The sequence below is a fragment of the Tachypleus tridentatus genome, chromosome 10 (assembly GCF_004210375.1).
Source record: "Tachypleus tridentatus isolate NWPU-2018 chromosome 10, ASM421037v1, whole genome shotgun sequence".
NCBI lineage: Eukaryota > Metazoa > Arthropoda > Merostomata > Xiphosura > Limulidae > Tachypleus > Tachypleus tridentatus.
The window spans coordinates 181724616-181743802 of record NC_134834.1 but is presented as its reverse complement, the minus strand read 5'-3'; the positions used below and the strand labels follow the sequence as shown (position 1 = coordinate 181743802).

General features: G+C 35.1%; 1 protein-coding gene across 13 annotated transcripts in view; it reads right to left on the bottom strand.

The window, feature by feature from the left end:
• Nucleotides 1–831: 831 nt before the first annotated feature.
• The window catches only part of LOC143231066 (protein Fe65 homolog), a 96385-nt gene continuing 78029 nt past the window's right edge, over nucleotides 832–19187 (bottom strand). For all 13 annotated transcript variants that reach the window (XM_076465579.1, XM_076465578.1, XM_076465585.1 and 10 more), the window contains 8 exons: nucleotides 18647–18802; nucleotides 17421–17548; nucleotides 12808–13097; nucleotides 11838–12040; nucleotides 10739–10809; nucleotides 6480–6588; nucleotides 5530–5604; nucleotides 832–4860 (listed from right to left, as the gene is read on the bottom strand). In XM_076465579.1, coding sequence (XP_076321694.1) covers nucleotides 4789–4860; nucleotides 5530–5604; nucleotides 6480–6588; nucleotides 10739–10809; nucleotides 11838–12040; nucleotides 12808–13097; nucleotides 17421–17548; nucleotides 18647–18802 — 1104 coding nt within the window. In that variant the 3' untranslated portion in view covers nucleotides 832–4788. The remainder of the gene's footprint in view (nucleotides 4861–5529; nucleotides 5605–6479; nucleotides 6589–10738; nucleotides 10810–11837; nucleotides 12041–12807; nucleotides 13098–17420; nucleotides 17549–18646; nucleotides 18803–19187) is intronic.

Genomic DNA, 19187 nt, shown 5'->3' with positions numbered 1-19187 from the left:
TTTTTTACAGTTACTAATAGTTTTCAACTTGTCATTATTCACTTTAATTAAGGTGGCAGCTTCTAAGGTATACACATACTTTGCACATCTAGAAAGCTTTACGAGCGATTACGAATATCACGTAGATACTTTATATATATATACATACATATGGGGGTCTTCCCCTAATATAGTTAATAATATAACAAGAAGAGCGAACCGACTAACCGTGATAGTACTGTCTTATATGTGCATGCGTGTGTTTTCTTATCGAAAATCCTCATCGGGCTAACTACTGAGTCCACCGAGGGTAATCGAACCCCTGGTTTAATGTTTTAGTTCAATGTTTTTTTTTTTTTCGCTACTGCAAGAAAAATAAGACCCCTTTTTATACGAGTAAAGCAGTCTTGATATAGCTTTGTAGTGTTCCCCACAACACAACGGTAACAATGAATAAATAACAAGATGAACGAGTTTTTTAAAAGATGTTGCAGCTTTTTGTTCTTTAATCAAATAATATAACACGAATGAGAAACCATTACTTTAATACACTAAATAAAATTATATCGTTAGCTTTTATTTTATTTAAAGTTCGTAGCAATGAATTAAGTTACCTCACATAATATTTGACAATCGGATGGGCAGGAAATTCAACGCACGGTGTTACGAAACTTTACGAGACAAAACATAAACTAATTATTTTCGCGTAATTAGGTTTTACCTCTGTGAAACAACCAGAATCAGCACGAGATAGCAAGCAGACGTTCAGTCGGTATAACGTAGACTAAACTTTGACTTCAACATAATTAATTGAAATACACCGGTATTAATAAAATAATATCGAAAACAGTCTCTGAAGCGAATCATAAGTGTATTTCACATGGAATACAATAAAAATACACAGTTTTAATGGTTCAGGAGCCCAAGTGAAAAACGTTTAATACGTTGTTAATACAATAAAAATAATCAGCCACTACACGCGTAAATAAACCGATAAAATAATTAATCAAGTACAGAAATCTCTTAACGATTCACATGAACAGCGTATTTTGTTTTACGCCCAAATGATAACAGCAGTTACGTAGTTGTTTCACAGTTACAAATTATCAACTGACAGTGTTTACATTTAGGATGGAATTATTTTAGACTAAAATAACCGTTTTCTACATTATTAAGTATTCGGGTCATTACGTTGTATAAATACACAAATATTTACAGGACGCTGGAAAAAACAATCAAATGTACAACAAAATGACTGAATAGACTTTAACCCTCAATGAAACAAATGCAAAATCAGTTCCAAAAAACGAAAGTTCTGAATTAAATTCAGTCCTGTGAGGAAGTTTCATTAACATTCTAATGATAAAACGTGGGATGTAACAACAACGAAGGTGTGTTAGTTCTTAATCGTAGAACACACGAGAATGTTAAACTTATAGTATTGATATTAGTTTTAGTTTAACTTTAGTTCTCTTGGGCCTGGCATGGCCAGGTGGTTAGGGCATTCGTTTGCTTGTTTGTTTTTGAATTTCGCGCAAAGCTACTCGAGGGCTATCTGCGCTAGCCATCCCTAATTTAGCAGTGTAAGACTAAAGGGAAGGCAAGCTAGTCATCATCACCTTCTGTCAACGCTTGGTCTTTTCTTTTGCCAGCGAATAGTAGAAGTGAACGTCACATTATAACGCCCCCACAGGTGAAAGGGTGGGTTTGCCTGATGTGATGGGGATCCGAACCCGCAACCCTCGGATTACGAGTCCAGAGCCTTAACCCGCTGGCCATATAGGGCTCTATATCTGAGAAAGAAATGTATTTATTACTGTATATGGCTTTTGGAAATGATCCTCTAAACAAACTGTTGGATCCACAACTGAACAAAGAAGCTGTTTCATAAATTACTGTTAACTGGGCTCAGCTGCAAGTCGAGTACCCAACCATCTGGTCATGCCGGGCATTTTAAGTGGACTTAAAAACGGTTCCAATTTCAAACCATCAACACCATATCGTGGTCCACAACCAATGATTAAAATCCCAATTCGTTATTGTACTTCACATTCAGATACTAGAATGTTTGAAACAATTACTTATAAGGGTAAGCCCATGTCAAAACTTTCACAAATCCCTAACAATGGATTTGTAGCCATCCAATGCTCTCAACTGATGGCAGAAATTCTTATAAAAGTTCAACATAACGTTTATTAAAAGGGCTTTTCACTCTAGGTGTTAAAATAACACGTTTTATTCAACTTAAAGTAATGACGACAGACGACCACTAGGACAGTAAGTATTTTGTTGTCACACTAATAGAACGCGTTTTACCAGCTTCTACAACTTGTATAATTCATAACAACGGCTTTCAATCTTGAATACTATTTATTTTATATTTCCTCCTCAAGTTCTACTTTTTTTTTAACTTAGCAGGATATTAAAAAGACGAAAAAACAGACATACCTAACAGTAGAGATAAGGTATATTTACAATATTATGTTTAAATACAATACACGTCTTGACTTAACCAATTAGACTCGTGACGTTACATAATTTATATGAACAAAGAATGAATGGCAAATTACTGTTATAATCAGTGCTGGTGTCATTCTACTTCTTACTTTCTAATACGTTGTGAAATATACACAATTTTAAATTAAACGTGTTTATTTCACTGTACCAGTTTACACTTGTAGCGTATATATATATTTATTATGTCGCTTCGCAAGCTCTTCGAGACTCGGCGCCAAAATTAGCAAAAGGCCAATAGCTGGAAAACAATTATTTAGAAGCTATGTTTAGTCAACACGTACGCTTGATAGAAACATTGCACGTGCCTTGATTTTCAAATCGAATTAATTCACTCTATTATGAAACGCGTCAGTGAAAATCTGTGGACTAAGTAGGTATCTCCAAAATACATATGAAACAACCTGCACACAACGTTTGAATTAATATCAGTATATGTGAAAGTGAATATTGTTACCGAAGCTGTAGGGTGTAACGAAGTACGGCAAGTCTATTATTCGTCAAAATTATACAATAGACAGAAAAATGTGAGTTATTTATGGTGTTTTCGAAAAGTTGTGGTTTGTTTTATAGCATAGACACATTAGAAAATACGCTGTAGCCACCGCGGGAATTGAACCCCGGGTTTTGGTCTTATGAGCCTGCAGACTTGCCGCTGTTTCTAACTGTGGGACTCATAAAAGTAAATGACTTGAATGAAACTGTAATAAATGCGAAAAATGTGACGACAGGAATCAATTGCATTGTTACAACAGTTGTGTCTAACACAAGAAAAATAAAGTTTTACGCGATGTAGTTCAGCCTAAAGTACTTTGGTTTAATTTTCTCAAACGTGTTTAATTATTTTATAATAGTCGACGCGTTTGCATTTCATCGGTTAAAAGAGTTTAATCTAAACAAAAAAGTTTTATTAAATGCACATTTTTAACATCTCGCAGTTAAAGAACGTCATGATAATGGACTTTATGACTAACACACTCGACATCGGCGTCCATTTTAAAAAGCATGCTGGCATGTGACCTCTAACAACATGTTCAAAAACGTAGAAGGAAAACACTCGTTAGTTTTCCAGAATTGGTATATTTTAGTAGAACTGTTTACACACAACTTGAATGCCCTGAATATCCACATAGACAGCAACAGTTACTATTTATAGAAAAGGAATTCAAAATATTGTTTTGACCTGTACTAGGTTCATTAATATACACAAGACAAGTATCACGAGGCCTTCTTATGATCCTATTGGATTTTAACTTCTACACCATTTGAACACATGAAATTATAACAATTACAAATACGTTACACTCAACACTTACACTTATAAACGTTAAAATAAATCTATATAGCATAAAAAATGTGTTTGATATTCAACCTTCCTCTAAGTTGAGTTTTCAACATAACATTCTATAGTTTTTAACTCGTCAAAACACGAAGTCAGAGTTCCAATTACGATGATGTGAATGTGTGAATTACAAATAGTTCGTCATTAAAAATGACGTCACAAGTGGATTAACAAAAAGAAAGCTGCTTCTCAACAATAATATCCCTTGTGTTGTATACGATATCTTAACAGTGTGTATAAAACGTTAGAAACAAAGTTTAAGATGATCGTCAGTTCTAATAATAAAGACGAAAAGAGTGCGTAAGTACACAGATCATCTCACACAAATATATTCCTCACGTACACACACAAACAAACACTTTTTTAAATAGGTAAGACCTAAAAATTGTAAGATTTGGTGGTAATAGAAGATTATGGCTAATTATGTTGATGTTTTGCTCGGGTTTCACATAGAAATTATGCGAAATGGTGGGTTTCACCGAACCAGCTACGTCATGAAAGGTGAAAAAAACAAAAAAAAAACGGCTTTAATAACCCGGCGGAAACTCGCGAAAATACTATAGACGATTTATGAAAATTACGTCACATGACATCAACTTTACCATAGATAAGCAATTGAGAAAAACATCAAACACGTGTGTGTATATATATATATATACATACATAAATATTATAGGTCATTCTTAAACTTTATATAACACGGAAATAAAAGAAAATATTAAACATACGATAAGCTAACTAATAATGCTTTATCACACAGTTATATGCTGTTTATAAACGTATCACCGAATTAATCAATTATGAGAAAACAAATTTTAGTGACGTAATAAAGTTAAATTACGAAATAATACAGCTTAAACAGCCTAATACAGATGTGAATATTCAAAATTATAAATTCTATTTACGAACTAAAACGTTTTGGTCTTGCTTTCTTCAATTTTTTTGCAGGATTTTCATGTTTCAAAACTACGGCTCCGTTTGTTGGATAAACTACCCCAAACACCTCGTATCATGGAGCCTAGGCCCTATTTTGTAACAAAAAACGAGACATAAGAAGTATACCTGAAAATACATCATAATTCAAAATCACATTGCTCTAAGTTTCACGATCATTTCTGTACTTAAAGTACACAAAACTAAAACAGAGATGCTTATAATAATTCCAATCCTAAACAACATGTTCAGAGGATAAAAAGGTTTTGTCTGTGCGTTTTGTTTTATCTTACAGCAAAGCCACATCGGGCTATCTGCTGAGTCCACTGAGGGGGATCAAACCCCATAGACTTCCTGCTGTACAAGCAGAGAACTTTTAAAAGTTTTTATCATAATGATTTGTGATATAAAAGTGTGAGGATATTCGTGCTTATTTTTAATTAACATAATGCACCTTTTCCTTCGTGTTTAAAAAAAACACATTGACAAAGATATTATTCTTAAAATATTTTCAATCTATATAATGAAAATAATATTTCGTTAAACAACTTCACTGTATGCTTCATATTTGACAAACCTATGCAAAATGTCGAACACTGACGAAAGTGGTAAACTGCTGTCACTGAACAGCATCTTTCCTCAGGGCACTGATAATACCTCGACAAGAAGTTCCTTCATGAACTGTGACTGTACTATTTGTAAACTTATTCTGTGCCTTTGCTGAAATCACCGAAACCCATTTGATAATCGCATTTTCTTACCTTCCTTTCCTGAACTTTCCCATTTTTTTTTGCCAAAGCTTCTCGATGGGCGTCAAGACACTTCTGGTAACGTAGCTGCAAATAAAACGAGCAATTTGTAACAGTAACTAAAAGTACAACAAACAAAATTCTAACATGCAGGGGATGGTGAGTGTATTTCTCGTGATATTATACATTGACATTTAAGGTGGGGCACAAGTTTCTGATGTCCCAAGATACCTTCCCATCATTACTTCCCTGAATGTCATACTCTGCTGCACGGGCTATAGAAAAAGCGCCATTTTTCATGCGAGTTGACTTTATTACTTAAGCCAATTACCTACTGCTACTAAAGTGTTTTTCAACTGATACAAATGCCTGTATCAGGAGATGCCATAAATATAAAATTGAATTTTCCTGAAGACTTATAAAGCCGAAAGTGGGGTTTCTATACCTGTCGTGGGTACATCATGTAGGCTTCCACTTAACAACAACCATATTAATTATTTTGAATATGCTTCTTCAATGGATAATTTATCATTTTTATAATGCAATGGGTTTCTCAACACAAAACCCAAATTATCTTTTCCCCATTATCTGTGTTCTAGAGGTTCCTATTTCTTTCTGTGGTTTCACTTTATGAATAAATATTATTTAATTTTCAACACTGGCATATTTTCTTACAGCTGAGTTTCATAGATTTTTCAAACATAAAAGACAAAAAACTTAACATGACTTTGTTCATCCTTTTCCGGAGAAGAAAACAACACGGAAAGAAATTACATTTTTTTTCTTTTTCCAATTGTTTCTTAAACACCATGTTACCCATTTTTTATAACGTATGATGATCAATTTTAAAATTTGTTATTACTAAATAACAATTGATTTCCTCGAAATGTATCGGTGAGCTTTACAAAACAGTTTACAATAATGTCTGATTCTTCAACTTTTGGCTTGACTTTAGTTCTTACCTTACAAGCTGCTTCTATTGTCTTACAAAGAGCTCCAGAAGAGGGTTCACAATGGAACACATGGGCAATAAATTGGTCATCTGCTGTATGCATGATGAAAGCACAGTGTCTGTAGGCAAGAAATTATACTAAGTTGGAATTTTTGAAGAGTGTGTTACAAATACCATTTTAGAACTAACTGTAGTTTTATTCTACATACTAAATTAAGATATGGCATAGTTTAGTTAGTTGAATAGTCAGTAATGTGGTATTACGGGTGGCTTAAAGTATAGAAAGAAGAAACAAGCAATAAGTGAGCTGACAGAATGGCATATTATTATAACTGAGTTTGTAAGAATAAATGGTTCCCTTAGGTAGAACAGATAACCTTGGTAGTTGTTTATAAAATACAGTGCATTTATTTTGCTACAAATTCACTCGAGTTCAGCATACATATATACATACAGAGAGACCCATCTAATATGCTATTTACAATATCAACTTGCCTTTTTGGTGTCTGGACAGTTTTAAACGTTTGGTATTCGAAGTTAAACCAATTTCTCGGAGAAGTAAATTAGTTAGGTCCACTACATAATGGGTATTCAATAAAATATATTGTGTGTGTGTGTTTTCTTATAGCAAAGCCACATCAGGTTATCTGCTGAGCCCACTGAGGGGAATCGAACCCCCTGATCTTAGCATTGTAAATATGTAGATTTACCGCTGTACTAGCGGGGAGCAAAATATATTGTAAAGTAATACTGAATCTGTTATATGACGTAAAGGGATTGGGCACAAAATGTTATACACAATGAAACAATATTTATACAACACAGATGAACAGCATGTTTACTTCACCTTATGTTGACGTGAACTAATATACCCCCTCCTCTCCCACTACTAATTTCCAAGCTGAATGATACACTTAAGACAATATTCTTACTTTACTTAGTTGAATCGGTATCATTAAACTTAATTAATTAATCATTCAAATGTAGTGGAGGGTGTAATCTTGAGATATTAGATGACCTACCACTAGGGAAAACTACTGTCACTCTTCACGCGCTCAAAGTGCAGCTACACTACTATAACCTAAATGGGTTGAGGTTGACTAGGTGTCATTTGTAACAAGGATTTCTTAACCACGTATTATATGAAAATTGTACATATCTAGAATAAACAAACAAAATATTCATATCAAAACAACAACAACAAGATGGAAGAAAATGGCACTTCTGCATATTACAATACCTTGTCTATGCTACTAAGAAGGGAACATATTTCATACTTTCAGAATGAGTGTTACTATAGGGCTAAACGTAAGGGTGAGAGACCCACGGAGGTTCAGTCAAAGCCATCTCTAACTCTTGTACTTTTGATCAAAATGAGGAAAACTAGTCAGTAGCTATTTATATATTAAGAAGTGAATAGTGAGGATGACTGTCATTTGTATGTTTGTTTGTTTGTTTTTGAATTTCGCACAAAGCTACTCGAGGGCTATCTGTGCTAGCCGTCCCTAATTTAGCAGTGTAAGACTAGAGGGAAGGCAGCTAGTCATCACCACCCACCGCCAACTCTTGAGCTACTATTTTGCCAACGAATAGTGGAATTGACCGTCGTATTATAACGCCCCCACGGCTGAAAGGGCGAGCATGTTTGGCGCGAAGGGGATGCGAACCCGCGACCCTCAGATTACGAGTCACACGCCTTAACACGCTTGGCCATGCCGGGCCGTGTCATTTGTATAATGAACCTAAAGCTGAAAGTGAGGAGCACATTCAACAGCCATATAACGGGCTTGCACTTTGGACCTTCCGATCTACAGCCCGGCGTACTGACTACCAATGAAAATAACACTAATCAAACATGCACATCACTCATATTACCTGGTATGTTTTTTTATTTCATTGCAAACCATTAAAGCAATTCATCTCTAAAACTACGGAAATTATTAAATAAATGTTTCATGTGTGGAAGCACATCATGCTAATAAAATAGTACACTGACACTTAACGATTTATAAGCTAAGCGTAATGAAAATTATTTTATTATGTAGCAAACATACTAGATGTTTCAAATGAACATTGGTCCAGAAGAAGACAGTTTGTTTATTTGGTTTTGAATTTCGTAAAGCTACACGAGGGATATCTGCGCTAGCCGTCCCTAATTAAGTAGTGCAAGAGTAGATGTAAGGCAGCTAGTCATCACCACCCACTGCCAATTCTTGGGCTACTCTCTTACTAACGAATGGTGTGATTGACCATTACATTATAATGTTCCCAAGGTTGAAGGGCGAGAATGTTTGGTGTGACGAGGATTTGAACCCGCAATCATCAGAGTGCCCTAACCACCTGGCCACGCCGGTCGAAGAAGACTGATTATCGTTACATTGTAATCCACTGTGTGTTCTCAGCGTAAACTAATTTTAATAATAAATTATTGATTTTAAGTTATTACTTTCACTACAAAATAAAAGCTACCGTATTTCTCGGAGTCGAAGACGCACCCCTATTTTGTTGTTGTTGTTTTGAATGAAGCACACAGCTACACACTGGGCTATCTGTGCTCTGCCCACCACGGGTATCGAAACCCGGATTTTAGCGTTGTCCCCCATTTTGATTAGCTAAATTTTGAAAAAAAACCCAAAAAACATAAGAATAAGGTCACAACACTTCAACCAATCTTACCAAGATGTTGTTTAGTGACTTATGGTATATAAATCCTCTTGCACACTTCTCGTCTTTGTGAGCTCTATACCTATCATATCTACCTTTGAAAGTGTATACCTTACATTACCACTGGAATATTTGTATTATTTCCAGTAATAACGTTTTTCTAAGCCTATTCTCAAAGTGCTTTTTGTATTTTTTTTGTAAAGTCATGATATAGGCTGTGTTTAAAAAATTGATTCAGCTGAAATGTTACAGAGAACTCTTACCGAAAACATGTCTGAGTTTGAGTGTCCTTATAAATGCTGCCTTAATATCAAGATTGTTCGAGATGAGTAAAAATGTCATTTGATGGAAACGGGCAAGTTAGACCATCGAATGGTTTACCTCAGCCTACTGCGGAAGTAACAATGAAATTTGTGATTTATAATTATCTTGTTTATTTATTTGTTATTTAATACTAAGTAACGTATACATTTCATTCTGGGTCATATAGAGGGGATTAGATTACTGTCTTGTATCGAAACGCTTCGTCTAGCTTAGGCTTACGAGCAAAGTAACCTTTGGCCTGGAAGACACAGGATAAATTTTTGAGACTTATTTTAGGGAAAAATTAGCGTCTTCGACGGTGGGAAATATGGTAGTTTCTATTATAAAATAATGCTCGACAGTGGTCAGTTTAAGATTTCGTAGTTGTTTCTTCCCTACCATTGTCTAGTTCAGAAGTCTAGCTAGGGTTTTCAACGCTCGGGGACAAAGTCAGTTTTCGCGCCCTCTCGTGACGAATGTAAGCCATAATTTCTAATTATGTCACATCAATTTGGCGCCCCCCACCACCTCCGATGCTGCGCCCGGGGACAGATGTACCCCCTTGCCCACCCCCCTAGCTACGCCACGAGTCTAGTTTCATCTTCCTAAGCCTTGTGCAACAAAAATAAATAAATTTGAAAAACGAAATCTGATGTTCCTTATACTAAGGTACCAAAATCACTAACATTCCGTAAAAAAACAAAACAATCTTCACGTCCATTTAAACTGTAATATTAAAACACTAGAAGCTGCAGGTAATTTAATATACATATACTATTGTATAGAGTGGACATTAATTAATAAAACTGTAGTTTGTTGTCACTAGCTCAACTATAAGTTGTACAAATTTATCAAAGTTTAACAACTGTCAAAGGTTCTGTCGAAGATGGAGACTCTGAAATTCAGCCGCAACCTAAGTTTTCTGTTAACAGTTTGGGTTGTTTGTATGTAATTAAATTTACTTAATTATAAACTATTCCTGATGCTGGACAGACAGTTACTTGAGGAAAACGCGATTTTTTTTCCAGTCCCCAGGGGTCGATTCTCCACGGTGAACACAGCAGATAACCAGTTTTTTCCCTAACTTGGTGCAAGTCTTACTGTAGTTACGCCTAATAACTTCTAAATTAATGGTTAACCGTTTGCGGAACACAATAATCTGGATGGTTAACTCGGATTCTGAAACCTGTGTTTATGTTAGTATAAAAGACAGTTTACTAACATTTACCTCTTATCGCGGCAGCTGATACGCAAAGAAATCACTTGAAAATAATAATAATAAACATAGCAAAAATCACTTACTTTACAATTTGTCCAATACCCAAGAATGATAAGTAGCGCACTCTACATTCAGCTAACAGCCTTGGGTCGGGCTATATTATCATGGGAATATAAGCAAGTTCAATATTAAAACTTTGAGCTTTATTTAAAAAAACAAAACACAAAATTTCAGAATGAAATGTAATAAAACGAAATTATATAAAGCACTAAAACATTTTCAAGAACTAGTGTAATTTTAGTTTGCGTGATACTAATATTACACAACTTTTAATCGCTATATATATATTGTAGTGTGCTCTATTGTTAAGTAGGTTCTCTTGGGTTACTTGATGAAAAGAGTTCGAAGTCCAGTCCACGTCTGTTTTGTTTGTTTTTGAATTTCGCGCAAAGCTACACGAGGGCTATCTGCGCTATCCGTCCTTAATTTAGCAATGTAAAACTAGAGGGTAGGCAACTAGTCATCACCACCCACCACCAACTGTTGGGCTACTCTTTTACCAACGAATAGTGGGATTGACCGTAACATTATAATGTCCCCACGGCTGAAAGGGCGAGTATGTTTGGTGTGACAGGGATTCGAATCCGCGACCCTCAGCTTACAAGTCGAACGCTTCAGTCCACGTCACGACAAATTATTTTATTTCTTTCGTAACGTTCTTATAGACTGTGCACGTTGACGTAAGTTTTAGGCCCACGTTCACAAACAGCATTCTATGTGAACTCCGAAACTACATGTACTCATGTAGGTCTTAACTTTAACTACAACTTTTCAATAGAAACTGAGTGAAATAAACATAATTTCATTAAAGTACCTTGATAAACAAACACCTAACTCGCCGAATAACTGTATAACCAAACAGACGCGGTAACTTCTCATTGAATACATCACTTTTAACTGGCCCTGAACGACCAAAATTAAACTAATTCTCGGTATTTATAATATATAATTATTTCTAGATATTTCAGTCTCTCGATCATTAATATTCACGAACATTCGATAACTTTTCTAAACCTAGCGCCATCACCATTTTAGCAGAGAGTTCTTGCAAAAACAACCAAATAAAAACATTGAAAATATAACTGACAACAATACTTTTCACTTGGAAAAATAGTAACTTACGCCTATTTTGGAAATGGAAATTGTAGAGGGTGACACAATGACGTTAACATATCTGTAGGCTTCGGTAGGTACGGAAACCAACAACTCATTAATGGCGCAGTTAATTACATCCATGCCGGTAGGCTTAGACACCAGTGTGGTTCCTAAATAATACACTTTAAGAATTTTTCTCGGTTCCTCCATTGGTGTAGGAAACGTCTGAACTGGAAAGAGGAGGAAAAAAAACAAACAAACAGGGAGTCTTGGTGAAACATATGATTTATTTATTTAACAAATACAGCAGACAGATTTATTGCAATTATGTAATAATGTCTATCTAAACAGGCCACAATTAATTTGTTTTTGAATTCCATATTCTTGAAAATACGAGTTAAAGAAACCTATCAAATCATTCTGGAGAGGAAATCATTTAAATGTGTGCTTAAATAAATCTTGTTGAAGATTTGTTAAATTTGAAACAATAATAATCAGCCAAAGTTATTATTAGCTCGAAAGTTTCATAAATTCGTTTAACACTCCTACGAAAAGACGTTTCTAGTCCTGATTTCTTCAAGCCCGTTCCCCTGGCTGTGGTTTCGCTAGATAGTAGATAGGGACAGTGGGAATCTCGTTAATCCATTCATTAATGGATTTAAATGGCAATTTCATTTAAATACAAAATTATTAGCCTAATATTAATAACCTTTTAAGTTGCTCTGGCGCCTATTAGGCCCCACTTTTCGTAGGAGTGTTAAGTCTCACCATATCAACTAATTAATAGTTAACACGTGATTTAATTTCAATTTCTTTATTGAGCTCATTTGTGTACAGAACTTGATGTTTTATCCACAATTATTTATTAATTAATAAACTACAAAAGTGTATAGTTGTGTTTCACTTCCCGGAATGCTCTGCGAAGCTGTTGAGCTGCAGAGCTACACTATTGGTTACAACTTAAGTACCCGTATATAAAAAATAAACTGATACTTGCTATTATAAGCGTTTCTAGAATTGATGTGCCTGATACGTCTCTGTTCCACTGGGAGGTTAGTCGGACGAATAGCAGCAGTTTTTATTCCCTGTCTGTGAGCATTCGCCGTTGGCTTCGATATTGGCTGAGGAATGGAATTAGCTAGACTCTGTTGGTAACTTCGCTCTAACATTATCTTCTTGCACAAGTCTCTCAGAGTGTTAGCGATGATTCGAGCAGGGATGTCACAGCGGAAGACGTGGCACATGTGCTTGCGAGACGCTCGATCTCGAGCAACATACGCAAAATCTCTAGAATCAAACCCCTTAGGCACGTGAGCAATCACAGTAGTTAAGAAGGCAGTACATATGAAAAAAACATATACATAACATATATGTACAAACACGTGTGCTTAACGTAACCATTTGGACATAACGAGATATTTCAATTATTTTACTAAGCGATGAACAAAAGAAATAAACAATTACAGAAGATATATTTATCATTAAGATTTCTTTATTTTAATACGAAGGTGTTTATTAGCAAACAAATTCACATTTGCCATTTAAAAAAACAACAACAACTGAATTTCTAATATCTATCAAGAGTTACGTTTAAAGAAAAACTTTAAACCTTCACCCCTTTTGGCAGCCCTATGTATAAACATATTATAACGTCAACTAATGCTATTTCAACAGAAGTTTCTTTGAAAATTATTTAAATAAGTAATTATTAACCAAATATATAGTAGAATCTAAAACAACAACAGGATGAAGTTATGTTTACTTTGCCTGAAGAGCTGTAAGCACCGAAAACGTTTCATTGCAAATCCACAATTACAAAAAAAAACATAATTAGAAAAAGCTTGGTTGTACTTGTAAATACGTAATGCCCAATAAACACGAATAATAATTATCGCACCATTTTTTCACCAAACAGTTTTTATTTATAAAACTATAACAAATCTGAAAGAAAAACTAACAATATATTTTTTAAATGAATTACCTTTCTCTGCGTGTAGGGGGCGGTGAGATCGATAAAATTAGTAAGCATAAAAGGCGGAGAAAAAAAATGAAAGAATATAAGTTTTCTACAGGAAATAAAGATGAAAAAGTTGAGTTAGAGAAATACAACTAACAAATGACGATATTATATTTTTAATATATTTTTACGAAATTTGGTTTGAAAAGGGAAAGTGGAAAAATTCATTTTTATTAATTTTACTTGTAAGTTTATGATGTATACAAAACAGTGGTACTTTGTAACTTTACAACTGGAAATTTAGTGTAAATAAATTACTGATAAATTTTTAAGTAACGAAGATGAAAAAATAGTGAGAAGAACAAAAATTTATTCTGAAAATTTTATAAAAATTTACGAACAAGTTACGGCACACAATATAAAACATATAAAATTAATAGTATAAATAAACGTCACATTTAAAATAACCAAATGAATGTTGAGATAAAAGCAGATTTCTATAATCAATTTATTAGCACAATATCAATAGTTTTAATTTAAAACGAGATTTCTATTTCAAAATAAGTGTACTAAAAAAGCAACAGGGGCGTAAAGAACATTTTAAGAAATATTTAAAGGTGAATTTTCCACAAATTTAATATTTGCTTGAGAAACTGTACTTTGGTTAGGTATAATTCCTGTGTGGTTGCCATATTTTTAAACACTTTAATTTTTGAGTGAAAAATGAAACAAAATATGCGGGTCCTCGAACTCAAGTTCCTCTCGGTCGTTCGGCTGTTTCCGTGACGTTTTACAACTATGACGTAATAGTTGCCAAACACGCTTCGTAGCGCGCCGACCATTTTGTTCCTTTCAGTGCTGGTGTTTTATGTATATCTATCGGTGCTTTTTTCGGATTACATACTTTGTGAGACTATTTGTCGTCTTGATATTGCTACTTTATGTTTGTTTTATGATAACATGGTTTACTGCATTGCTTATGTTTGTAAAAACGGTTCGGCATCGGGCAAAAGCTTCTTTTCGTTTCCGTGCAAGGAGAAGGAACCGGCAAGGTGGCGACAGTGGGTGCGGATGGTCAATAGGAAGAACTGGACTCCTTCACATCATGCAAAGCTTTGTCAAGATCACTTTGAACGCTCATGTTTTGTGTCGGATCCCACTGTTTTGGATTCCGTGGGTTTCAAGCCAGGCAGGCTGGGACTGAAAAACCCATCTGCAGTAGGCAGGATCGTCCCCACCATCTTTCCTCGTGTAGAGCTGAGGACTGATCTCAGCCTGCAGAGTACAGATTCCACCCTCTGAAGCCATCCCTTGCCATCACGAAAAGAACAAACTTAAAGGTATGTGTGCAGTATAAAGCGATAAACAATAACTAGTATAATATAATAATTTAAAAAGTACAAGTTTTTGAAGAATGTAACTAGACATACATATTTCACATTCATAAGCGTGTTTTGCATTTGTGGCGCCTGAAAGTCAGTGAAACCTTGATTTCCCAGTCTAGACAGTGGACAAATCTATCCCAAATAGAGTATATTCCAAGTTTAAAAGCTGGTATATCATTCTGTAGATGTTTTTGTATTATTTTTACACATGGAAAAGTTTGAAGAATACCATTTTTCAAATTTAACATTGCAAGATAAATTGAAATAAGACTATGTCTTGAACATGTTGAAGTAATCAAGTACATGTTATGCAATTTAAAAAAAAACATTGTAGACTTGTAAACAATCAAATATAAACACCATAACATATTTCCATAACTCATCATAATAAAATTAATCTTAACACAGTACTTTGACATTGTCATATTAAATGTAAATCTCATAAACCTCATAAAGCATGTTGTTTTAATATACAATCTTATTTCTTCAGTATCACTCACAGTTCCGTTACTCTCGCTCGTGGAACTGTCCTCCTTACAAGAACATATCAGATCTGTGTCAAAAGTAACTGTTCTAGGTTCGTTCAGAGTAGGTTCGAATTGATATGGTGCTACTCAACACTGTTCAGAACACAAAGTCAAAACAGACTCCGCCTCTGTTTCTCCGTATGCGCTGGCCATGTTTATTTACATTCAACGTGCTGGCGTTGGCGGTTTGTTTGGCAACTATTACGTCACAGTTCTTTTCCTAGCGGCAAACGTAAACACTAAAACGTTCCGATTGTCGCTCGGAGAGGGCTCTTTCTGCACCAAGTTCTATGTTTCATTTATTAGCACATATTTTTTATAAAAACTGTGAACCTGCAAAATTAATCAGTATGAGTAGTCCTTTTGTCTGCAAAGTTTTCTTTTTTTTCTGTAAAATTCACCTTTAACGTTTTAACTAATTCCAAGGCATTAATCCCAAAAGGCTATTTTAAAATGATCGGGAGTTTTAACCTGTTTCAAGCCTTAACTCTAAACTCTACCTCAGATTTCTAATAACGATAAAATACTATTTTCATCGCTTTGTTTAATGTAAGTCCTTTAATGACGTTTTTTTAAAATTAAATCTGAGATATACTGCTAGTCCATTATTAAACTATGACAGTGAAAAGTTAGCTTAAAAGTCATTTTTACGTAGTCCTGAGATAAAAATAAATAACTACCGTTTTTTCCCCTAACATACAAGTGTGTACAACAGTGAGTTTAGAAAGATTAAAGATTTTGCTAAGTTTGCTTCAACTGTAAATCAAAGCACGCAAATAAACTCTATTTTCACTTTTCTGTAGTACCCCGTTGATACAGCGGTAAGTCTACGGATTTACAACGCTAAAATCAGTGGTTCGATTCCCCTCGGTGGACTCGGAAAATAGCCCGATGTGGCTTTACTTTAAGAACACACACACTTCCCTATAACGCGAAATTCATTAAGTAGGTAAATATGATTTCAGTAAAAAAAACCCATTAATAACTCATCCTAAGATGTTGTTTAAACGCAAAGCTCCATCACTGATAATCTGCATTGTGTTCACTGCGGGTATCGCGCACCGCATTTTAGAATTGTAAACCCTTAATTCCGCCTCTGAACTACTTGGAACAAATGCTTATAGTAAAACAAAAACCAATGTTTATATTTTCTAGACTTCATCCTTTAAAAGTATGTTTTGTTCACGTTTAATTCTGCTCTTATGTGTTTGTGATAATGTATGTACTACTAGAACATCGATGCTTTATGAATTAAAATGTGATTTTTGGAATTTCTCTCTATATAAACATATAATGCTTTGCAATTTTCTGCACTTTTAACGTAGGCGATTCTACCTGGTAGGTAACAAGGAATTTGTGTGACAGTTTCTAATTATTTACACTACACTTCATATTTAATTTATGATTAGTTTGTTTTGAATTTCTCGTAAAGCTACACGAGAGCTATCTGCGCTAGTAGTTCCTAATTTTGTCGTGTAAGGGAAGGCAGCTAGTCATCACCACCCACCGCCAACTCTTGGGATACTCTTTTACCAACGAACAGTGAAATAGACTGTGACATTATAACGCCCGCACGGCTGAAAGGACGAGCATGTTTGGTGTGACGGGGATTCGAATCCGCGACCCTCAGATTACGAGTCGAGTACCTTAACCACTTGGCCATGCCGAGCCTTTAATTTATGAAGTTCACAAAAAACAAACAAACAGCGTCTTTGAAGCTTATCGAATGTGTTTTACAAACCTGCCGTTGTCCCTCCCAACTCCCCACACACGTATAGTGTGGATTGGTTGGGTGTTTAGAACTGTTAGGTCCTGAGGAGTGATTAAACGAAGGCAGTAATCGTCCAGGTCCATGTACAAGTCCTTCCCCTGAAACAATTAACATACATTTACTCAAGAAAGTACTTTAAAGCCAATCTTATGATATAATAGTAGGCTTGTGCTACAAATTCTGTACATATTTATCGTATATCTGTAACTTATTGGAACATATAAGCCTCTTATTTTCTTAATCTACAAGATCTGATTACCAAAATTCATCAATAACCTATTTTGGTTCTTTATATCTGTAAGACTGGTCTATGACGTTGTTTGCTGTTATTTCTTGATGAGACTGTTAACACTTTTATCTACGTATTCCAACCTAACTGGTTGACGTTCATGAAAAATTAATTTTTATATGCAAGGGAAAAGTATTTATAATAAATATACGGAATTTATTTTGGTGTCCAGTACTACACATAAGTTAGTGACTTTGATTATTGTTAAGCGTAAAGCTGCAAAATAGACTATTTGGGTTCTACTCACTGGAGGTATCGAAACTCAATTCTTAGCGTTGTTAGACCAAGGCTTATCGATGAGTTACCGGAGAGGGGTTTAATTAGTTTGTTTGTTTTTGAATTTTGCGCAAAGCTACTCGAGAGCTATCTGCGGTAGCCGTCCTAATTTAGCAGTGTAAGACTAGAGGGAAGGCAGCTAGTCATCACCATCCACTGCCAACTCTTGGGCTACTCTTTTACCAATGAAGAGAGGGATTGACCGCCACATATTAACGCCCCCACGGTTGAAAGGGCTAGCATGTTTGGTGTGACGGGGATCCTAACCCACGTCCCTCAGATTACAAGTCGAGTGCTTTTAACCGTCTGGCCATGCCATGCCCGGCCCGGCTCAATTAGTAAAGTGAGGGAAATACAACATATTAAAAATTGCAGTTTATTAACTTGCTTTTTATATATTTTATTGGCATAATAATTTAATTTTTTATTATAATTTTGACATTATTTATCAAATACGTGGGTAAACTGAAGGTTCAGGTGTATAAACGTATGTTTTTCCAACAACTAGAGAGACGAGAAAAAAACAAACAAAAAAAACGTTCTCTTCGAATTAGAAGTCGTATAAACAGTCGAACGATGTTTCAGAAAATGTGTGTGTACGACATAAAAACGTAGTTCGTGTAATATTTACGTCTCCCCAGCGTCCTACGACGTCCAAGATGTCGTTCCTCCCAAGACTAAGGTCCACTATACATTTGTTGACAGCTTTGCTGCTTTTCTCGGGGGTCAGATCCTCCTCTGCTATTTCCACCCATCCCAGAGACCGTACAGCAAACCTGATGGGTTTCTAAGGAGTTATGGAATATATTAGAGTTTTATTGAGGTACGCAACGACTGGTTTAACATATATATATATATATATATATCATAGATCAGGGGTTCTCAAACCCCGAGTTTCAAGAAAGTGTCTGACGGAAAGGACCTAACAAATACACAAAGTACACAATACTGTTTAGATGTTAAGTATCTATACAGGGTGTCCGAAAAGTCTGGAACCATAGTCACTTCGGAAGATTTCACAGAACATGTTCCACTTGCTGTCCTGGTAATTCGAAACAAATTTGGAGTCAGTATATCCATTCTTTAAGTATCACGAAGCATATTCGCGTATTTGTCAATGATCTACACACTGCAGGTTTTCTTAAATTTAGTTAGAATCTTTCCAATAGAAT